Below are 24,781 nucleotides of genomic sequence, written 5' to 3'. Positions count from 1 at the left end.
ATCAGTCTGCCATGCCTGCAGTTCTTGGAGCATCGAGATGTGTTAACAGCTAAACACTTCCACTGAAGGATGAATAGGTCACATAGTAAATTTTCCTCTCCTCTTCTTTCATTTTAATCACTGCAATAAGTAGTTAGGACAGTTTAAAAGAAAATCTAGCACTGCTCCTTAGAATAGTTTTCTTCACATGACTGCTTGCTGTACACATAGCTTTGTTTGTTTTTTGTTTTGTTTTGGTTTTGCTTTTGACTCCCCAAACCTGATCCAAGCATTGCTGATGATTTCAGATGCCTTAAACTGCACTCAGAAATTTCCTTGACCATGCTGTAAAAATGTTGAGGTTGTGACCAGGAGACATAAAGAAAGTTCCTGCATAAAGACATAAAGAAAGGTGATCAATGGAATGGGATGTCAAGCAGGGTCCCGCTCAGGTTCTGGAAACTTGTTACTAGTCCAGAATTCTTAAAACATGCATATATATAAATATACATTTATATAGCACAGAAGTAGTCATTGTTCTGACACATGAAATCAGCAAAAACAAGTCCCAACAAAGAAAGTTAGATTGTGAGACCTTTTTCTTTTTCTTCTTTTTCTTCCCTTCACCCCAAGGAACAGAGTGAATTTAAGCCTTTAAAGAACTATTTTGGTCAACTTTCAAAGAACCTCTTAGACCACAGATTTGCCAAAATTACCAATACAAAGAATACCAAGGAAGGCATGGAAACTGCCACTTCAGAGTTAGAAGTGTACACGTTTACACCATACTGACAACCCCAAGGCCAACCAGAGAATCAGAAATTAGCCTGCAAACAGGTCAGGCATGCTGCTAATGTCTATTATTATGTGTGAGGATACCCTGTTGAATTCAAACTTCTGTTTAGAATGATTCTTTTCTATAAGATTGGATTTAGGGAGTGCTGTCTGTGGAGGTTTTGTAAATTAATGTGTTCAGACAGCTGCTAGGACACAAAAGAAAGCTAAACTGTCAATTATTCACCTAGAACAAACACATTATCTGTTACTAATTTGCTTTCCAAACAATTTCCCAATTCATTTAATAAACCATCTTCCTAATTTACTAAAATGTTAATTATTTAAAATATTTACTTTTGATCAAAGCCAAAGGAATATCCACATATCACTGTAAAAGAAAAATAAGGTTCCTTAAGCCTACCTCTTTTGGTAAAATATTGTTTTAAATGATTTGTAAAAGAACAAGCACTTTTATAACTTCTGAAATATCTATGAAGTGATTTTATCTTCATTTGGCAATATAGGAGTTTGATGGCATTTGATGGTATCTGATAATACACTGAGTTCTAAAGAGTGCTTTTTACACATACATGTTGTTTTCCTTTTTAAAGAGGTGCCTGGGGTTCAGGTATCCACATGTGAAACAATTCATCCATGAAGGCAAAGCAATGCATTTTCCATAACTGTTTTTGCTACGATGAACAGGACAGGCAAGTTTTGGCACAGCCCAGGGTCCTGTGGTGGTTTTACCGTGCTGGGCAGCTAAACCCCAAAACCGCTCTCTCACTCCCCCTCTTTTAGATGAGGAGGGGGAGAAGTAAAGCAAAGAACAACTCACAGGTTGAGATAAGGATAATTTAATTAAAGGGAAATAATAATAATAATTAAATAAAGATTATTATGAACTAAACAATTCAACTAAAGGGAAATAAAGGCCTCAACGCACATAGCCGGTGTTCGGGAGGAGGACCGATGTTTTCCCAACGAGAGCCCACCCCTCCCCTCTTCTTCCTGTTTCCACCTTTTATTGCTGAGTGTGACACCACATGGTATGGAATATCCCTTTGGTTGGTTTAGGTCAGCTGCCCTACTGATGTTTCTCTCCTCACTTTTTGCCCACCCCCTAGGAGGGTTAGAGAGAGGCCTGATGCTGTGCCACTGCAGCTCAGCAGTAGACACAACACTGGTGTGATAACACTGCTGTTCCAGCTACAAGTGCAGAGTACGGCACTGTATGGGCTGCTGCCAGGAAAGTTAACATCCCAGCCAGACCCAGTACAGGTCCTTGTTTTACCTTCTACTAAGTTTTGTTCAGGGATTCTATTTGTAGTCCTAAGTGTACTGTTGTTATTTTCAGAGCTGCTGATATAAAGTGTCTGTCTTCATCCCCTCTCTTGTGTGCATGCAAAAAAAGGGAAAGAGAAACCCAGAGACTGGTGTATGCAAAGATGGTTTTTCCCTGGTTTTACATAAGGTATCTGAGGAAAAACATTTGCTTTGCTGATCTAAGGAGCCCTCCTGAGCAGCCAGGCTATCGCCCCCCTCTGCTCAGAATGTGGTTTGGCTGACCTTATTAAATGTTGCTGTTTTCCTGCAAAACTGGAACCCAGTGCCATTGTCTGTGAATGAGTAAGAAAACTGCTGATTTTGGGGCTTCTCCAAAATTTGGTTGGTCACTTTTCTTTTCTCCCATTGTGTCACTCAGTCCTGTTATAACCATCTTACTGACCAATGTCAACACTTAGGATGCTGCACATGAAGGCTGTGCAGCACGAACCACGCTTTTCTCAGCAGTGTTTTTAAACCGTCATTTTACCATTATGAATAAATGTTTAAAAAAGGGAGATACAGTCATACGTGTTCAATGGAACGGCAAATTCCAAAGATACTCAGTTCCATAAAGGTTGTAAAAATGATACAGCACCACCTTGGAAGCACTTAGCATTTTGGGGGATATTTAAAGCAAAATATACTTGGTTCCAGAGACGAAAAAAGGAAAAAAAAGGATGTACATGCTTAATTAGGGCTTCTAGTAGAGTTTAGTTTTCTGTGGGCGATCAGTGTCACACTTTTAATCTGGGAATGTCCCAGGTGCCTAACATTTGTTTTTGCTTGTGTAGAGGCAAGTCACTCTTGAGAAAACAGAGAGCTGAGCACTGGTGGGCTACTGGCACCGCTGTACAATCCACAGGGCTGCTGGATCTCTTTTGCTCAATGACATCTGGTAATCCCATTGATTGGGCACTCCCTGAGAGGAATGAATGCTGGCTTCTGCTCTCAGATCTACTGCTGTGTTTTATTCTCACCTTTTCTTGTTGCAATGGCCCTTGAGTAGGATCACATTAAGCTTTCAAAAAAGAGATGAGTGCTATACTCCTTCCATCCTTGTGAGACATCCAGTGACTGTTTTTTGAGCCAGTCCAAAACCTCACTTTCTTAGATTAGAAAAATATTGGTGTAGAGTTTCTCCCAAAGAAAAAGATCATCTATATTTTTACTATTAAGTCCACTACATAATCATCTGAACTGTCACAATTATATACTGTAACGTTGAACGTCTATTTGTAAGCTTAGCCTTGTTTTTCCTACTATGAAGTAGTTTTTAAAAGACCAGTAAAGTTTTCTGTAAGCCTACGTTATAGCCAGCTCTTGATTTCACTTGTACTGATGCTGATCTGCTTGCAGTAAATACTGTACGTAACACAAATGGGCCACCAGCTATTGGACTCACCACAAAGTGACATGTGCAATATGCCAGTATTATGCTGTACTTAAAATTAAAAATGAATGGTAAAAAAATCCTTGCATAGTAGAAACTGAGAAACATTAACATAAAATGACTACCATCTTTGGGCTTTGAATGAACATGAACTCTCAAGAAAACACTTCAAAATTCCAGCTATTTCTCCCCTCACTTCCCCTGTGCCCCATTCTGTTGCTGAAAGTAATCTATCAGAATAAATACACACAATGCTATACAACTGGAGTACTCCACTTCTGTGGGTCATGTATGCTCACCCATACTGGAAAAGGTAACAGTCATCTCTCCTCTGTTTGCACCAAACTTGTCACTCTCTTATAAAAACAGTCCAGGTGAATTTGAAGAAACCTACCGTAGAGCTATTGATCCTTCTCAACTGCCAGGTAAAAATATGAAAGCACCCAGAGCGCCCCAGAAAGGGCTTTATAGTCCAGCATGAAACATTCACAGAATGACTGTTGGTAAGAGAAAGTCTCTTTAATGTGTACTGTAGGGACGGTTAGGAAAAACAAAAACAAAGAAACACAACAAAACACAGCAAACCACTAAAAAGAAAATATGTGGGAAGTAATATAAAAATTTTTGTTCACACTTCTTGTAGGAAACAAGAATTAACCCACTCGTGGGAAACAACAACTTGGATTTGATGAGAGTAAATAACTGAGGGAGGAGTCACATCTCTATTTTCATCACCTTTACATGAAGATATGCAAATGTACACGTTAATTTGTTAAATTGTTCACCTGTTGTGGACTCTTGAATGCAAACTGGTATGTTGGTAAATGTACTGTGTTCAGTTACTTAATAATTGCACAAACATCTTCTCCGTGGTAAAACTGGTTTAAGAATCCTATCCCTTTCCCACCCAAAGCTTATTTTCTTTTATTCTCCTTTGTTATGCTGATGCAGCTTCTTGTCCAATAACCTTGAGAAACCAGATCGGTATAATGACCATTATACCATGACATTATCCAGTGGGTTAAAATACAGTCTTTGAAAAAAATTGGCTTTTAACTGTGATCAAAAGCATGAGTAAGTATCTGATGTGAGGAGAGGGGGCACCTTTTAAGATAGTATTGTCCCTAGGGAAAAGGTAGAAAAATAACAACAACACATGTGCAACCTGAGCATCAACATTTGAGTGCACCACGGTGATTCTGGAGACTTGACCTCTGAAACCAAAGGGGACGTGAGCATTTAGGCACTTTCAACATTGTGAACTGGCAGTCCATGAACTGTATCCCAAGGAAAAGCTGCTGTGCTCCAGGTGGAGATCGAACTGCTCTGCCAAGCAACCCTTCTAACAGAAATTCATACCCAGTGAAAAATAAACATAAAAAGCTTCATCTCTTAGCAATGCCTCTGGAAACTGATTCAGGAAGAGGAAGAGGAAGATTCAGGAAGAGGAGCTTCATTCCAAATTGCGATTGCAAAATTGCTGCTTGGCTGTTATCCCACCTACAGTGGTACTTACATTTCATGTTTTTTGATGAATCCAAGAAAGACAAAATTTTGTTTCAGTGTATGTCGAGAAGCACTCACAGTTGAATAGCAGAGTAGTCGCGCTCACAGCTCATGCTAAAACTCTAGCTCAGGCTGGACAGCAGATATTCAGATGCCCATTTTGCCCCAGGAACTTAATCAAGTTAAGTATGCTGAAAACATGGTAAGCTCTCAAATTCATGAATCCCTGTTTCAGGTTAGTGAGGGACAGAGGCATCACCTACAAGCATCAGAAAACAAACAGGGCGGCGCAAGCAGTACAGTGAGAGGGTGAAAACTGAGTTTAAGACAGATTTTCTGACAACAGAAAGAAATACAGCTCAACTGCAAAGGGGCTTAGCAAAGAGAGATTCCGGAAGGGAATCCTGTTATCACAGGATACTGTGATGGTTAAGGGGTAGGTGGATTAATCGGGTATCATAAGAAAGGAGGAGAGTCATGAGTACTCAGGGTAGGAGTGACAGTGTCAGACCAGGACAGTGTTGACAGAAAAGGTGAAGGGCAAGTTGCAGGGACAGCATCAAGGAGAATGCAAATGTGAAATATCACCCTGTGTCTACTACCCCTTATACTGGGGTTTTATGAATCTCAGTTCAATCTCTTTCACTCAAGCCACAATTCAGAGTTTCTGCAACACCCACTAGTGAAACACTCCTTGCCCATTAATATCCTCTGTCACTTTGCAGGTGACCATAGCACAGTCATCAGCTGCTTCCTACACCAGTCTCTGGGGTTCCTGCCTTTTTGCTTATACTGGGATTGCCACAAAACTTTTAGCAGATCTGCCACCTAGCAGAGCATCCTGAGATTTCTTTGGGAATCCTGTGGTACAGTGTACTTGAGGTAGTGGCTGCCAGGTTCACAAGGTCACCACAGGAAACGTGTGCATACATCAACAAGTTGTCAGCTAGAAATGAGCCAGTAATATACAATGGGCATGTAGGTACTATCACCAGCAGCTAAGGTAAAATCACAATGTCTATAAGCTTTCAAAATCTGATCTCTGCAGTTGCTTTGTCCTAGGTAATCCCCCAAAATAACTGCTGTGCAAGGGAGGCAAGAGCTCAGTAGACCAGGAACATCTTCCTTCACCAATGTGTTAATATACTTCAGTGATACTATAAGCACTCTTAATTCTACCACGAGGTCCTGTTGCTGAACTTTTTGTCTCTCGCTCTTGTACTTACCCCAGTCCAAGACACAGGATATGACAACGGTTTGGTATCATGTTTAAGTTAGTGCCTTGCTTTAACATCCCAGGGGTGTGTACCTGGGAGTAGTCTCTTTCTCCATCCTTACTGAGGGTTTCACTTTTGTTTAAGCACCAATATTCAGCAGTAACTTCACTTACAAAATGAGCCATTGGGCACAGGAACGTGTGCTCTTACCTCCATTCTAAGGCTGATTGTTTGCTAGCATGGTCCCTTGACTACATGTGTTACTTTAGCGATCTGTGACTGCCACTGCCTCGGTCCTAGGCAGCTGTCTTCTCAGAGAGCCAACCCTGAATGCCTGAGAAGGGTGGGAAAAGGAGTGGTGAAAGAGTGGAATGAAGTCTTCCTTCCCAGCTCAGGGTTGTTTTGTTTGCCACAAACTCTCTCTCAATGCAGTGGGCTGTTTATTACAACTTTGCACCCATCTCCTTCTGCACTGGCTTGCTAGGACACAAGGCAATACCTGACCGTGAGCAGGGAACTTAGTGACGCTGGCTGCTGTTTTTTCTGGCCTGACTCGAGGCAGTGACTTTCTGCTATGGGCTGAGTTCAGGGAACAGAAAATATAAGACCTAGGCTCCAAGAGCCTTTCACTGATGAAAGGTGAATCAGATTCCTGGTAAATTCTGTGATTTAATGCAACTTTTCAGAGGATATTCTGTGGCTACACAGACTCAGCACTTACTATTTTAACCTCTTAGGAAAGACAGTTTGTCCCAACCATTTTCCACACTCAACTATCTAACTCTGCTAACTAATTAGAGGGCATTAATCAAAAAAGTCGTATGGGACAAATTCCAAGTTAGTTTCTAAGATGGTCCAGCCCCATAGCTGCCTTCTGACAACATCTTTAAAGAAAGAATGTGACATTTCTTTAAATATGGATAAACTGCTCTCCCATCTGTTCACCCTGTAAATCCTGTTTTCTCTTAACTTGTCTTCTTTGCACTTGGTTCTTTTTCCCTCACACTGTGTGATGAGATGTTCTCCTCTCCCCCAGACTTACTCTCTCTGGTGCCTTTTCCCTGGGCTCAGAGCCTGGACAGGAGTATGCTGAAAATAAGCAGCCTTGCACTGCTGTTCTGGAGCAGACAGGCATGCAGAATTGCTGCTTTCTCCTCACTTTACATGCATGCTATCTTGGAAGTGGATCCTGCAACACTCCCATTTGTTCTGCTCTGCCATAGGTATCTGTGTAAGAGAGGGAGGGGAAAGAGGAAAGGCTTCTAGTTTGCTATACACTGGATTCCTTTCATATTAGGCATAGATAGGCCTCAGTATAGACAAGTCTCCCCTCTCATGGACGTCACAACCTCCCTGTACTCCTGGTACAGGCATGTAAGGCCTCTGCTACAGTGGCTATCTTTACAAACATTTAGCAGGTGGACTTTGCAGCACTGGACCTTTAACCTGCGGCATCCTTTCTGAATTTCACCCACAGCTCCTTCTCTGTATTTTATTTATTAGGAAGAAAGAAGCTGAGTCTCCTTAAGAAATTTGGATCAGTTCTCCGGCTAATATTTTGTTAACTAATGGTCTTTTCCTAACATGAGTTACAAACAAATTATGACTGTGTAAATTTAGAAAGAAAGAATCCCCCATCCCCCCCTCCCCAAGAATATTAATAAATTTGCTGCAAGGATGCTTTCTACGGAGATGATACATTACAAAAGATTAATACCTCACTGAAGAAACGGTAAAGTTTATCTTTAAAACAATGAACTCTGGGTTTCATATATGACTACAGGACTATACAGACTATATGACTATATATGTATGACTATAAGGACTATATTTTCTTAACTGTGTCCTGGGAGCCCATTTTTAAATGGAATCAATGTGATTCCTTCAGGAATGTATACGGTGTAAATTCAAGATCAAGCAAACGGGCATTTTTAACCTCTGAAATACTGTGTATTCCTTACTCACATTACATTGCATGAAAGCATTGAGTTCAGAACAAATAGCATCTTCTTGTGCTCTCCTAAATAGAAAACATTGTTAAGAAAACCACCAGGAGGCAGCATATTAAAACTCTTGTGCTATAAAGGGTATCCAGAACAATATAAAAATCAATTCTCCCCAAATCCTCGATCTGACATTTAGCAAATTTATTCCGACCACCCCTCTCCTAGTTATTATGCTTTACACACTTCTTCTTATCTACATACCTGAAATTAGTAGTGAATCCACTGCTATCAAACAGCTTAGTGCAGGCACACAGTTAAAATGGAAGTCAGTCTGATTTCTGGAACAGCATTTAGTGGAAAAAAAAAAAAAAGTAGACAAAGTAGGTAGAACTGATATGAAAAAAAAATATAAAATCACCCAGCCTAAACCACTTTTACTTCCTCTGAGGTTTACCGAAATGTTCCAAACCTCTGAGGTCTCCTATAACTTTATTTATTTATTTTTACAGATACATAGCAAAATGCCTCCAAAAGGGAAGCACTGGAATTTCCCCTACACTGGAATACTCTCCTGCTCCTTCGACAAGCACTACTCCTGGATGACTGTCACATTAAAGCCACTGCCACAGGGCTGGCTCACAACTATGCTACCCTAGGCACAGAGCCAGAAAAATGATCCAGCTCTGTGTTTCACAACCCAGGGAAGCTGGAAGTTGTGCCCTCTCCTCCACCCCTTCTGTCTCTCTTTTCTGCTGGTAGAAAAGGGCTGTTCTCAGTTGTGACTCATGATAGGTTTAAGGAGACTAAAAATCACAACAGGCTGATATGGAAATATATGAAAGCTTTTAAACTAACACATTATTTGAAATCCTAATTATTTATGGTATTTACTGCATTTTAAGGTCTGCAACTGTAGGCATATAATAACTTCTCTTTTATGGGATCTTGTGTTACACAGTGAGTATACAAAACAGTAAGAAAGCTACAGAAATGTGCAACTACCCAAAATACTTCCAAATACAGACCTACAAACACAAGGTACATGCAAAATCTATCAACAAAGTACTAAGTAAACAGTGTATAACTGGGCCCTCAGAAGAGGAAGTTAAGAACTAATCAAAAGACAAATCATGAGAGCAAACATTTGTATTTTCAAATTGCAAATCTGGCTTGTAAGGACTGTATCTGTGTTTCTGACTTCTTAATTTAAACAGATGCTCCACATTTTCCAGTGCAAAACCACAATTAATTCTGAAATTAACACACAAGCACAATGTCAGCAGAAATCACAAATTTATTAATCCTTAAATATATCAATCATTTACCATTATGGCAAGAAATATGTACACTGTGTCCCATGGTAAACTGCAGTGTTCCAAATGACAGAAGAGAAGTGTATAATTCAATTGTGGTAGAGAGAACAAATCACAATTTCCATCTTGGTGTGGAAGACAAACTTGATCTACGGTAATACGCCAACACCACATGCTATGTTAGAAGTATAAAAAAAACCACCCTACAACTAATTTGTTAATTTTAAATACAGTTATGCCACTTATAGCCGCTTCACCAAAAAAAAAAAAAAAAAAAGGAAAAAAAAAAAGAAAAAAAGAAAAAAAGAAATTAATGAGAAAAAAATGAGGCCATTACTTTTTTTTTCACAGATCCCATTGGCAGGTTAATATGGCTCAACACATTTATTGTAGATGCTTATTTTAAATATATATTGTTTAAAATCACGTAATAATTATCAGAGAAGCTTAAATCCATCTACCATACATCCACTAGTAACAACATCAAAATGTTTAAGAACTGCTTTTGATCAGTAATCAACACAGAAAGGTGAAATTATACAAATTAGGAAGCTTTCCCATCTTATAAACTTCAGGCTGTCGAGTTGTAAATTGTCCACTGCTAAAAAGAACATTGATTGAGATACCATGCACTATACAGCGCTGCAGAAAACAGTTAGCCCTGTTGGTAATAAAACAAATGAGAAAGAGATAACCAATCCCTGCATTTTTCTATTAAAAATGGAAGGGAACAAATCTAAATGCTTGTAAGGATGTACTTCACAGCCACGTAAAGGAAGCGAAAATAGTCCCTATCACAAAGTTTGTGTTCTGAACTGACATTGAGAGCATTCCCTTCAGAGTGTACAGACATTTGCAGCCAGGGATAAAGAGCCAAAACAAGCTGGTAATGCTGCAGAGATTGTTGTCCTTGATACTGTACGCTGTCTGATGATTTTAATAAACAAAGAGCAGATTGAGGGGGAAGAGGAAGGAGAAACAAATCTGTGGTAAAAGCGTTACAGTTACTAGAAAACTGGTGTAGTCATAATACATTTCCAGAGAAGCAACAGCAACGTTGGAAAGTAAATAAACTCTTCATACTAAGCTTTTAAGGCCTAATACTTCTAGAGTATATTAACCACTGAAGTGGTCTATAGCTTAAACAAAATTTTAAAATGTTTTAAAGACTCCTTAATAAATTTACAATATATCCTAAAAGTGATAAAAATCTATTTTTCTTTATGCTTTCATTTTAATCCTCAAAACCTGCCTCTCAATCATCACTTAGTTCCTTACAATTTTTAATTCTGCTTAATTATCTAATATAAATTTTCATTTAGCATAGTAAGAAAGCAAAGGTAAAGATTTCAAAAGAAAAAAAACACTTCTGCTGACTAGCCAGAACATCGACAGTTAATTCTGAAGTGGCCAAGCCAGCAAATGATGAGATTTTTCCAGTTTACATAGACTAATAAACTAAGAAGGCTTCAGCTGGGACAGAGCCAAGATATTATCACTTCCACATTTATCAGTGATTTCGTCCATCTACATGCTGTAATAAAAATCTGTTTTACAGTAACAGAGCTGCCAGCGGAAATCCTAACCATTCCTACCAGAACGAAAGCAAAATCCAGGGACTCGGGGAAAAGGAGGAGTCAAAAAACAGTTCTTAAAAAAAAAGAGGGTAAAATGTATTTTTTGTTTCTTTTCTTTTTTATAAACAGGATAGCTTTTAAAGTTGTCTGTCAAAACTTGGCATAAATGAAGAAAAGATGACAAATGTATCCTGTATCTACTGCTGTACATCAACTTTTTTTTTTTGTCTTTTATGCCTTGCTATTTTCTATTTGCATGGAACATCACCTTCATTGAAATGTTAACAGTGTACAGATGGAATACACAGCAAAATGGTGCATCACAAATGTGTTACATGAAGAACCTTCACAACTTCATGCACTCAGAAACATGCATGAAGAGAACAGGATGGCCAAGATGGTAATCAACCAGGTGCGTTGGGTACAGATAATGCAAGAGCGGCACCGCTGATATTTTTAGCTAGGAGGAAGGAGAAAAAAAAAAAAAAAAAAAGATTGCCATTACTACAGTAACATCACCACCAGTTAACAATACATGCTCAAGTGTTAACCAATACTATTAAAAAAAAATCCTTCTACAGATCATTTAATACAATACTGCGAAGAAAACCAAAGGAAAAAAGGGGGAAAAAAGCCCAAATGCTCAAGCAAAGCATTCTTTTATTTTTCAAACCACTTTACAGACATTTCAATCTTTACAACATGCCAGAGATGGTGCCAAAGTAGAAATTAATCAGCTTCTCAAAGGAGCAAGGGCAAAATTCAAATATGAATCTCTGTTCCAGTTAAACTTACTTCCTTAGCATGTACGTTACAGTCATGGCCACAGAGTGAGATTCTCACACAAAAATTGAACCGAGTAACAAAGAAGAATCAGATGTCATTTACATGCAAGACATGCTAAAGCCACATGTAAAGAAAAAAAGAAAGTTCAGGAACGTGTAAGAAAGTAGTTAACTAATTGAGCTTATAATATAGTTTGTATTACCGTAGCATCTAGGGGCTGAAGTCATGATTGGGATCCCGCTGTGCTAGGCACTGTACAAACACAGAACAAACTCTTTACTCAAGTTTCTTGCTGTTTGGTATTTAACTTATGATAGTATATGAAAGTGCAATGTGTGATAAAGTGAGTAAATATAGGCCTGGGAATCACAGGTTTGAATTTAGGTTTAGGAGTCAGTTTCAGGCCCAACAGCTCTTTGACTGTCTTTGCAGGTTTGCTCTTTGTTATGCAGGCAGCTCTGCAGACACATGCTAGCACAAATTCTTAAGAACACTGAATACAAAGAAAGATTTCCTACCACCAGTCGCATCACTCAAACAGAGAAAAACAATGGGCAAGACAGAAACCCAAACTTGTTTGGACTGTCTCACAGCAAAAAATAGAATTTATATATAAACTAAATATACTTTTGTGCTCAGATTCTTCTCCAAGTCAATTATCTGCTACAAGAAATATCTCCATATAGCTACAGCTACCAGAGAGCTCAGTACAGTCCTTAGATTTATGTACTTATTACTGTAGTTCTGAAAACAAGTAAGCTACTGTCCACAGAGCAACTGATTTGACATAATCTAGGATACTATGTTTGCAAAAGCAGATCAGTGCTGTAATTGCCTTTGCAAGTTTATTAGATTTGAAATTCTTGACTGGAAATTGTGCGTAACATTTTTTTTATGACAGAAGTGCCATTATTAACTACTGTGTATTGGTAATAATTAAATAAACAGTTGTAGACTGCATAAATTTCAAATGCAAGAAAAGAAAGGACAGATCATCTGGAACAATATTGTAATTAAATTTCTTACATAGTTTTCCAAAACAGAGCTGCTGGTGTAACGGGTAAAAGTAAATGTGAAGTTCAAGACAGTCGACAAGACAGTCAGGATGGCAAGTTCTGACATGATGCTATGTGGGAATCTACCAGATAAACTTGAGAAGATGGGGATTAAAGAAAGAATACAAAGTAAAACAACTAAAAGAAAAATGATAGCTGAAGGGGGAGCTGAGGAGATTCAGTAATCTTTGTCAACAACAAAGCAAAAGCAACAGGACTGACCTCATGTAATAATACATTTACATATAGGTGGAAGGCATTATAAATATTGAGGAAGACAGGAGTCTTGTATGAGAAGAACCAAATGAGCTTAAGGTCTGGGTAATTCAGAAACAGTACATGTAATAAGAGGAAGTACAAAGCTAAATGCTCAGGAAAAGTTTCTATATAGTCATTGGTTGGAAATACCAGTTGCAGATAAATTCATGGCTGTCTTAGAAGACTGGCACATCTACTAATATGATGTAAACAACAAAAGTGCAAAATCATGCCAGAAGACAGCAGGCGTGGCACTCTCAGCAGGGTAAAGAGAGAAATAGTGAAGTTAAATAAAAGCCCTGACCACAATTATATGCAGTATTTCAGGACTCAAGCTAGTGAAAAGCCAAACCTCAGACCAGAAAAGACATGTTGGAGAGCTATCAAGGTAGCTAGGAAAATGGAGATCCTATCAATCAAAGCTAACCAAGGCATTATTGTTTATTTACCCTATGAAAATAGGAGGTGAGAAGTGATCTAGTCATCCTTTATATAAAATATCTCGTCTGCATATCTATCCACCCAGTGTAGGAGAACAATGATGACATTAGAATAATCAGGAATACATTGCGTATGACTAAAATTTCAGGCTGGAAAGTAACCAGCAGAGAAATGGTATTTTAGGACAGTAATAATTAGCAAGTTGAAAAAAAAAAACAAACAAACAACAAACACCTCTCTGAATTTAAGATGGGAGTTAGGTAAAGGATTTATAAGATATTGCTGCCAGCACTACATAGGATCTTTCTAAGGCTATACTACAATCTCAGAGCATCTCTCCTTAAGCCTTAGTCATGCCCTACGGTGTTGAGCCATTACTCTTCTTTTGTGGCCTTTTCATTTTGGATATATTCTCATAATACTAAAATTTCCTGTCTGACCCTCAGAACAGGTTCAGAACACCCACAGACATAGACACAACTGTGCAGGCTCAAAAAGATCATGTCTCAGCTTCTTTTCCAACCCCTTGCATCCTTAGCAGTCCCAGAAATCCTTATTCTTGGCCAGCATGAGCTATAAAGTACAGGCAGTACTTGAGTCTGAAATACTGTCACAGCTTCTGTGAGGAGTATCTCAGATCTGTATGGGCAACCGTATTCCCATGAGATTTGCATTTTGCAGACTCTGCAGCAGCCAGATGCACTGCACATGCCCTTTATATTGCAGAGAAACAAACTTTGGTGAGTGCTTGCAGGAGCAGTACATGTCACAAGATGCAGCAGCCCATCATACATGCTACACGTTACATGAACGAGTACTGAGGCTCCTGTTAAAACACTCTAACTCAAACAGGACACACTGCAGTATATGCAGATGTGAAGTGTAGCTCCGTAAAGTATTATTAGAAATATTATTGTTAAGGAATTGTTAAGCAAATTCCATAATCTTCCACGAAAATTGCAATATGATGGCTATTTTGTTGCCCTCTTGTTTTGGTGTCTAAGTGTGGTAAGTTACCTTGTTCCTTCTCTTAATGGTTATCTCTTATCAATATGTTTAGGTTAAGAAAGATAAAAAAAAAATTAAAAAAAAATACCTCCCCCACCTTCCAAATACTCTCTTTAATCTTGGAGATTAAATAATACCCTAGTCCAATTCCTATCAGTCACTTACAGACTTACTGTAGACAGATAGACACTACCGTGCAGGGTGCACCATAAAAGGTGAACCCATTTAACTTATGCTTTCTGGCTCTACATATATCCAGGTCAGATTCACTGAGAAAAAGGTCCATTATAAAAACATAAAAAAATCTGTAATACTTCATTTCAGGAAAACATAACTACTCTATCAATATTATCTGTTTAAACACTGGCAGTGCAGCTGGGATGTGAAAAATAGGATGACATGGTTCCTGCTCTCATTGCTTTCTCATTTTTAAATAAAATACAATAGCTATTGCTAGGTAACCAAATTACATTTTTCCTAAATATATATATATGTGTGTGTGTGCATATATAAATATATATATACATACACATTTCATCCTCAATGAAGTTTAATACTTTGTTCTATCATATTTAGGTAGTCCTGTGTGGAGCCATAAGTTGGACTCAATGATCATTGTGGGTCCATTCCAACTTGGGATAGTCTATGATTTTGTGTTCCTTACTTAATTGAATATGATTTCATTTAGGAGGATTATGTTGCAAGAAGTAAGTTATGGGACAAACTGAGGTTAGAAAGTTGAAATCTAAGCTCTTATCATCCACACTGGCAAATTCAGCCATTATCCACACTAAGACACCCCATATAAATGTAATTACATCTTATACAGAAGGCTTGCACCTAAGCAAGCTAATACCTATGTCAGTGCTACCTAATTGAGAAATGGTCTAATATAAGTGTGTCTACTTAAAGAAGTCAACAAGCTTGGGCTCCAAGAGACAGGGTAGATTAGTGAAGACTGAAAGCAGAAAAAAGGAAAAGAACTTGAGCAGAACCTCTTGAAGACACCATGACTCTCTATTTCATTACTGCAACTGTGAGCGTGCTGTAATTTACTCTGCTGAAATCTGGTGCAAGGAATTCAGCTTTGTGCTCACTGAGTCGCAGCATGACTCTGAGGGTATAAGAGGGCAATCAGAGATGTCCGAATGAAAGAAAACAGATAAATGACAACAAGAGAGATTTCAGGCTTACCCACACAGGTTTAGACTATCAGATAATGACTGTTCAGCAGTCAAGCAAAGGGAGCATAGGAAAAGAGGTAAGACAGCGATAGGTACTTGTGCGACTTAATTTACAAAGGAAATACATAAGCTGGCTCAAAATCAACTTCCAAAGAATATAGCTAGGCCTGAGTGAATAGAGGTGGTTGGGAATCACAGAAAAATGTTATTCAAATTTCAGTTTTTCAGAAAACAGACACTGTTTTTCCTTGAAATTTTCCTGTCAGCTCTAACACCTCTATGTATCCTATCATTTTTTTTCAGTCCAGGTTTTCCTAAAATCCTATTTCAAGTTTTACAGTCCTATTTTGTGCGACTTGTGCCAGGCCTTATCTGTATTAAATCATTTTTGTCTTCAACCTCTCAGCTCAGGGACAGAGCTGGATCAGTGGGCATCACAGTTGAAAATAACAACAACAAAGCATTATTTTTAAAAAAATATTTGCACAAATACTACAGGCATACTACTGAATATAATACACACTGCATAAATAACCACAAAAAATTCCACTATCAAGAGGACAGTTTCATAGTTTTAAGGCCAAAAGCAGCTATTAGACTATCTGGTCTGATATACATAGTTTAAGCTTGTGGTCTGAATTGTTTCTTACTTGATGGGTACTGTTGGTGACCCTGAACGGTGAAAGTGAACATTCTGCCATTTCCCATCACGACGGTGCCAGACCCGTGTTTCCTCTGACTGCATTGTCTTTGGCATCCCACTTCCATCCATGTACTGCGTGAGCCGTATGTACGCAATGCAAGCAGCATCGTCACCCACAAGGTGGACATGGGGATTGAGGATAATGGTGTGGATTGGCTTATTACTTTTGGATAATGCTAGGAAACAAATATACACAACACACAAACAGGACAAATTAAATTTTCTCTACATAAGCCAGAATAACTCATCTCACTCCATCATACAAAATCAAACCATCAAGCTTAGCAGGTACAAGGCAATAATCTCTGTTTACTGTTAATCATTACTGACAGCTAGCTCAAACACATTTGTAGAAATGGGCACAGTCACAGCATAATGTATGCTCTCCTCTTTCCTGTATGAGAAAACATCAAATGTTTCAGAGTATGTTTTATTTATCCAAGTAGGGGCCAGACAAGTTTCTGTAACCATCCATGCAGAATTATTTGACCTTAAATAGCAGCATTTTATAGTGATTGATATACTATACTATAACTTCCTTCTCTTTGATCTGGCAGTAAGTTTGTTGGAAGAACCTCAATAATTAGTTTCTTAATGCTTGTAGCAATAACTGCTACCTTTTTAAATACCTTTTTAAAACCTGCTTACAATAACAACTGAGTAATTTGATATGTCCCATTTCTAATCTGCAATCTTTATTGAAAATGCCCAATTGGGTTCCTGGTCATATTTCAGCACAACCACCCTCCAGGTGACATGTTCTATACAAGTGTTTGGAGACTCTGGTATGAGATGCAAGCTGCCACCAGGTATTTCAGTGTGCGTGGCCACACAAGGCGCCCTGTCTCATTCAGATGGTCTGCTGATCAGATCCTCAGCAGTACAGACTGAGCAACATCTTCCCCAAAACAGCACATAGTAGCAGTCATTATAAACTCACTGTAAGTGTTGATTTTTACTTGCACTCACTCTCTAATCACAATTTAGTGATTTTCCTTTTAAGTATACTTGCAGCTTAGCATGATGTACTCTTTTTTGTAATGGAAAAAAAAAAAAAAGAATTACTTAATTTATGTTACTATGTTATTACATATTTATTTTATACACCTTAATTTTCTCTCTCCAAATACCTGAAATTTTCTTCCACTTTCCAAGGTGCTACATGACATATGAATGAGTGCAGCAGAAACAAACAAAAAAATCATACATAGGCCAAACTCCAAAAGAAAAAATGAAAAAAATGAACTCCTTCCCCTGCAATCAATCAACTCCTAAACAAAAATGCTGCTTAGACTGGAAAAATACATTCACAAGGAACAGATGAAGATATACAGAGATGAAAAAGGAATGTTTACCATTTTCAAAGTAAAAACGGTGGAAGTCCATCCCTTCTACTAGATTACCCAAAGCTTCAGGTTCAAAAGACGTAAGGCCTGGATCGCAGATTTTTCTGTGGAAAAGAGGAAATTCTGTAATAAACACATGCAGTCATGTAGCACAATGCTGGACTGAACTTTCTAAATGTCTCCTTTATTCCAATTGGAAACTTACTTACCTATGACATTATATTGGAAAAGAACATAATTTAAATGGGGAGCATTAACGGAGTTCTGGTTTCATCTACATCAGAAAATTTGGCAAGCTCACTTCAGGGCTACTAGATTTCACATCAGTCACCATTTGACCAAAAGAAAGATTGCCAAAGATAGCCACAAAGGCAATCCTATGACGCTGTATCACAAGTTTTCACTTGTGACTCTGGAAACTGCCTCTGTGCAATCCAAAAAATATTTTTCATGTCTCACACCATTGTTTAGGTAAGATTTTAAATGTTTTTAATCTAATAAAACTTAGACAAGAATTCAAAATAAGTTTCTACTTGACATTTGTACAACACAGGTTTTAGTGTGATCACACCAAAGTGTTGGCAAATCTTTAAATGGGAAGAGCAACGTCACTGTTGACCTGTGTGGCTTGTGCTTCAACACGGCAGAATCCACCCAGAGAAACAAAGGAGACCCAATGCAATGATGAGAAGTGTTTTCCTCTGCTTCTTCTTTGAGTTAGCAGGAGTGGAGAAGCAGTGATGAAATTGTGTCTTTGCACAGAAAAGCCAAGAAAGCCAGTCACCTTTCCCTCATCAAATTCTTGCACAGAAATGCACAGTGCTCAGTAGAGACTGGTAGAGCCTGAATCCCACATGATCTTTCATGCCTTAAAGTACACATGGGATTCTAGCTACTATCAGTCTCTACAAACACTGCAATTTTTCTGTTAAAATAGGTTTCCACTGTGTTTTCTGGATTGGATACCAAAAACGTGACTTTACTTTCATATACCAAGATAGGCTACTGCATGTTTTGTGTCAGTATGATGATCCCGTCTCAGCACAGCAGTACCTCAGATTTACACTAGCACCTCCTCTGAAACTGGCATCCAGGCTAGTGTAAAGCTAAGACAAGGTGGCAACGAACAACTCCTATGTTTCCTGAGGGTATTTGAGAATAATCTCCAGCAATACATAAATACAAACATACACACTTGCATTTGCTTATTTACATATACATTTTGAAATGTACATCCACTCTCCTCAGTCTCTCCAAAATGAGAACACTTACGTGTAAGCTTCAAAGTCCCCATTGTTGATAGCTTCAATCAACTGCTCGGTAACCTTGATAATCTCCTGCTTACGAGCTGGAGAGAGATACAAACACAACTCTTAAAATGGAAAGTAAAGTGGAAGGTGACAGCTGAAAAGCTGTCAGAACAACAGCTGTAATAAAGGTACTGTCATTCTTCAGCTGGTACAACTGTCTTTTCTCTTCCTTGTCTATGATCAAAGGACACTATGTTATATTACTATGATACGTTATTTTGCCTTCAGTATTCACAAAGAAATTAAACAGTCAAGATCAGTCCCCTTTCCTGCCATGGATTTAATCTATGGATTTAATCTTCTTTCTGTCACTTAAGGATCTTCTGTTTAAAAAACCAAACCAAACCAAACCCAAATCTCCAGCTCTTTTCTTTGGATGATTGTTTTACAAGTGATGGTCTAATGTTTTACTTGCAGATGGGGCCTTTAGCTGGTAAGCATATAATGCTGATTTTCAGAAATCTTTGTAACACCTGGTGTTCACTTTGCTTAAACATACACATTTGGCCAAAGAGGAATTCAGGCCCTAAGCCTATAATCAAGATCCCCTGGTGCAAAGCTCATGGATTACATATAATGCCTACACACCCATGCAAGTCTAATTACAATACAGTGTCTCTCAACTCTAGACTTCTGTGACTGTGACTATCTTTTGCTTGCAAAATGTGTAACATTTACATTACAACAAACCTCAATCAAATCATTTGGAGCTATTACAGTATAACTGCTAACTAATACTAATAAAAGCTAAATAGGAACAGAAGAATAAAACATTATTAACAACAAGCAGAATTCATATTTTTCCAGTAAGAATATTCAAACTTCCAACAGTTTGCAAATGCCTTGATTTCAAAGTCAAAAGTATGTGAAACAGTTTCTCCTTGATCCATCAGTCAAGAAAAGACCACAGGTCATTTGCTAATTTTGATACGACTTACACTACAACAGTGCAAAGTAAAAAAAAAAAAAAAATCCTGAATCCTGCACGTGGTATCATCATTGGTAGCACCAGTTACTTTATGAGGGCTAAGTACAGAGACTTTCAGAAGATGGAAAACTTCACTGACTTCACTTTGAAAACTGACTTAAAATTTGCATTTTATTTTTCCTAGGAAATAAGGTTTATATTTTCGTACTGTACATTTGTAATTTGAAAACTTCAACCTTACAATGATAAAGTTCAACCAGAGTGGCACTGCTCTCAATACAGATTTTTATGAGTTTAATGCTAAGGAGGTAAGGGAGAGAGATTTTACTGGTACATTTTCAAGGATTTAACATATGTTCAACTATTCATTAAACCTAGAAAATCAATTTGGAAGACTAAGCTTGAAATAAAAAGAAAATTAAAATGTTGGCAACCAGGCTTTAGTAGATCTCATACAAGCAATAGCTTTAATTGTCCTGCACACTCCTACACATGGATTAGACAATTCACACACACACTTGTCAAGTCCTAAGTGCTGAGGCAGTTCTCGTTCTTCTTCAAAAAGAAAATGTGGGGGAGCATAGCCAGAATATAAACCTCCAGTGCTGTACTGCAAGAACTGGCACCATGGTGTTGGACCCTCGTAATTCCTTTTATGCTCTGCCATTCTGCATTTAGGTGCACACCTAATGCTTTCAGATAGAAAGCATCAAAAGGAAGCCAGAAAGGAACGAAGTAATGGGGAATAACTGGATATAAAAGTCCAGTAAGAGTTTTTGTGAGTAGTTTTTGATTACCAGAGAGCATGCTGGGTAAGCATATTTAGTGTACAAATCACATTATTTTTTCACAAATATTGTAGAAACAACAAAGAATTTTAATAAAGAGATCTTTTTGACTGTAGATCAGCAATGGCTCTACCATCTTACACTCAAACAACACAGAAGAAACTGTGGACCTTGTGTTGCATTGTCAGCACAAGCCAAGTGGTAGGATGGTTGGCTAAGAAACAATGGTGCAGTGTTCAGAGAGGCTGAAAAATGAAAAAAATGAAAGCCAGAACATGCAGACTGCATGCAGGGGGGAATCACAAGTTTTACGTGCTACATCTCATATGCACGTAACTCAACTGAAGGATCTGATTAAATAGCCTGGTAACACATTCCAATCAGAGATTAGAAAATCACACATTATTAAATCAGATAGTGGAAAATGAGGTAAAATTTCTGATGAGCTGCTACAGAATCCTGAGATCGTGTTATTGGGTAACTGTTAGACCAGTGTGAGCAATGAAAGTGGTTGTAAAGGTACTGTAATTTCCACATGCAAGAGACAAAACCAGATGGCCACCTTGTGATTTCACTTCACCTGGCTAGTGACAATTGGCAATATTTCCTTTTTGACTAACCTCAGTCATTTCTTTTCCAAGTGCTATCATGAGAAGTCCCCAGTTAATTTGCATGTGACACATGCTCTGACAGGGAACAGCAATCAACAGGGAACATCTGAATATATAGATAGCATTCTGTGAAATAAACCGAGAGGCTGATTAATTATTTGTTTATTATTGTTATTTTTAAATGAACGGTGTGCAACAACTCAATTTAGTTACATAACTTCATTCACTAGCACCTGCTTGTGCCTTTGGTAGTAAGAGTTAAAGCCACGGGAATGCAACCTTAAAGGTTCTATGACTCTGTGAATGACATAAGTTCCTTGCTGCGACTTTTTGAGATTTTGAGACTTGATTTCAATCTGAATGTGCAGAGAAATCTTTGCAAACATACATTTAAAAATATTTTGGGTCAATCAAACTGTATTTTAAAACATATATTCGATGTACTGAATTACAAGATTTAATTCAACATCAACCCAAGAAAGGAAAAATGGAACCATATTGCCAAATTGCTTTTATTCTGTTGTTTCTCCCAAAATTCAACTGCAGTGGAATACGTTTTCATGAGGTTTTCTTATAGGAGCCACCTAATATTACAGAATAGGTTCCAGCACAGTTTCTCTGGGCAGTACTAACAGTTAGCAGAGCTTAGTCCATGGAGTATGAAGAACATCCAACAGGAAGCTCTACACGCTGGCAAAATACGTAACTGAGATTAAAGGCAGCGTCACTGGCTCAAATCAACCACCGACCAACTCCAGCACTAGCGTCAGTTCTTCCAGTACTTGTGGAAAACTTTGCAGTTCACAATGGGGACTGTCAGAAGCAGAACAATGCTGCCAAGTCATTTGCCTTCCAACACATCTCTCAAGCTTTCTACAAAATTCCAACCACCACATGAAAGTCTATGTGAAAGCAACTATGCTACGCTTTCCTTTCAGTAACACATAGACGATTACACTTGTATATAAGCAGCCCAAGAAAATCAGATTTCTTCTTACTCAGTGGTACGCTATGCAATCTCATAGGCAGAAAGTGACTAAAAGCCAAAGGGGCAATGCAATTCAAAAACTGGAGTTCTGAAAGGATTTACCCTCTGTGCAAAATCCCCCTCATTCTCAGCATTTCTCATCTGAAAGCAAGAATGAACATTACAAGAAAAAGATGGCCAAGAAGAAGGCAATATGAAATTTTATACTTTTTGCGTAGGTATGTGAGTGGGCAGAGAGAGACAGTACAAATACAGAGCAAATGTATTTTAGCCTATAAATATGTTTAGGAAGCTGAAGTTTTGCCTGGGAGGAATGAAGAGAGAGACAGGAAGGTCAGGGAAATGGGGAGAACTGGACTACCTACCAGCAGAAAATTGGAAGGAGACTGGAAACCATGAAGAGAGGAGGAGGAAGAAAATTCAGCTGTTGCTTGGTGAACATGTGAAGCAGATCAAATGCTTTTTTTCTTAGTGCAAGGGAAGAAACTGGAGGGCACTGGAGGTGAAGGGAGGTGAAATGGATACTGGTAGGACAGAAATAATTACCACCTATTAAAGTGGGAAGAAAATTACCAAATTTTCCTTATAAAATGGATGGACTCTGTGTAATGTATGCTTTTTCAAACCTCCATTTTTTTCCCATCTAAACATGCTACAAACTACTCAAGGACAAGTGAACAAACAAGGCAGCGGGGAATGGGCATCTGGCCAGCTCCCATCTGCCAAGTAACTGTCACCCACGATCACTGTTTTCATTTGATTATTATTCTTTAAAATCTAATAAACTTAGCTTGTTCAGAAGTCTAGGAGAACTACGTTGTTTGATGTACAGTGGTGCTTTGATGCTACTATACTTTTTAATGTGCAGTACAAATTCCCTAATTAAAGTACCTCAACTTAGGTTAAAGCAGGTCAGAGATCAGTATGCTCTCTCAGTGCGATGAGATACTCAGACAAAACCAAACGGCATAGCTTCGCTGGCATTATAAGCTGTGTGTGTTACAGTTCCACAGAGTCCTACAACTTTTTCTTCATGTTCAGATTTTTAATTAAAGAATCCCCTATTTGTTATACCTCAGGTAGCATTGACTTTGTTTGCAGGATAAGACCGTAATATTTGCTAGCACTAAACAAAAGGGGCAAAATGAAATCTGAAACGAACTAGATGTAAGCATAGTTACTACAGGGGTAGTTTTCAAATGGCTATTTCCACAGAGTGATATGCTTTGGGTCAAACTCACTTACTAGATGGAAAGATATAAGCTCATCCATGCTGTCAGTGAACTGCATCAAAGCACCCAATGAAAGGAAGTATTCTGTAAGCATAATGAAATCACCAGTCCAGTGTTGCATTTCCTAAGCCACAAAAATAATCCTTTAGTTCAGGTGCAATGATCATGGTTTTAAATGGTGCTTTTTAAGGAAAAGTGCTTAATTATCATCACATGTTCAGAGTGCAAGGGCCATATTTAGCCTTATGTTATGTAAGAGTTCTATAGTGTCTGCCAATGGTTTTCTATGACATAAAACTACACAATCTCTGTAAGTGAAAGATTCCTTAGCAAAACCAAATTCAATGTTTTTAAAATAACCAAGGTGTGAGGAAACATGTTATTAAAACAAGTCAGAAGGTGCAGAGCCATTTCCCTAAAAACTAATCACGAAAAAAAATGCAGATAGTGTACCAGAAAGCTAGCATAAAATGGCAAACTTCTGTGGAAAGGTTGGTAGCTTTTACATCCTTTGCTCAGAATATGGGTGAAGTAAATCCATTAAAGAAAAGATCTTGGACCTACTCTCTAAATATAACCTTTACCCCTGGAGGGAAAGTGTGTGAAAGTCATAAGGTATTAATGGTTCAAAAAAAAAAGCATGACCCCTGCTTTGGCAAGTGAGTAGGTACATGACTAATACAAAGGCAGTTCAAACAAAAATATTATGAAGAACAGTTATAAAAAGATCAAATAATAGGAAAAGAACAGAAGAGAACATATTCTAACATTGACTAAAATTATTTCTGCAGCAGTGCTGTTGTACATAATTTGACTTTAAATGGGTTATGAACCTCTAGGCGTATTTAACTATTTTTTTCTCTCTCTCAACTACAGGGTAGGGATAATCTGTCATAATTAAAGAACACCATTAACACCAATATCTAAAGAACACACAATAAGTATAAAAAACATTTATTCAAAAAGCATCTAACACTGTAAATGCCTTAATAACACTATAAATGCCTTAATCCTACAGGGTGCAATCCCCTACCTTGTGAAATAAAGTACCACAGAACAAAAAAGTTTAAAAACCAAAAGCAAGACCTTATTCTTGAAGACAAGTATGG

General features: G+C 38.1%; 1 protein-coding gene across 10 annotated transcripts in view; it reads right to left on the bottom strand.

The window, feature by feature from the left end:
- Positions 1-9,418: 9,418 nt before the first annotated feature.
- CAMK2D (calcium/calmodulin dependent protein kinase II delta) overlaps positions 9,419-24,781 on the bottom strand; it is a gene marked incomplete at its 3' end in the record, with an annotated part of 169,210 nt that continues 153,847 nt past the window's right edge. For 9 of the 10 annotated variants that reach the window (XM_084286473.1, XM_084286478.1, XM_084286476.1 and 6 more), the window contains 5 exons: positions 19,088-19,163; positions 17,825-17,919; positions 16,417-16,645; positions 12,023-12,072; positions 9,419-11,494 (listed from right to left, as the gene is read on the bottom strand). In XM_084286473.1, coding sequence (XP_084142599.1) covers positions 12,066-12,072; positions 16,417-16,645; positions 17,825-17,919; positions 19,088-19,163 — 407 coding nt within the window. Of the gene's footprint in view, positions 11,495-12,022; positions 12,073-16,412; positions 16,646-17,824; positions 17,920-19,087; positions 19,164-24,781 lie in introns of those variants that run through there. The other variant, XM_084286482.1, reaches the window with a different exon arrangement.

Source organism: Netta rufina (genome assembly GCF_964035555.1).
Source record: "Netta rufina genome assembly, chromosome: 4".
In the NCBI taxonomy this organism is placed as follows: domain Eukaryota; kingdom Metazoa; phylum Chordata; class Aves; order Anseriformes; family Anatidae; genus Netta; species Netta rufina.
The sequence above is the reverse complement of the archived record's forward strand: the minus strand, read 5'-3'. Positions and strand labels throughout refer to the sequence as shown.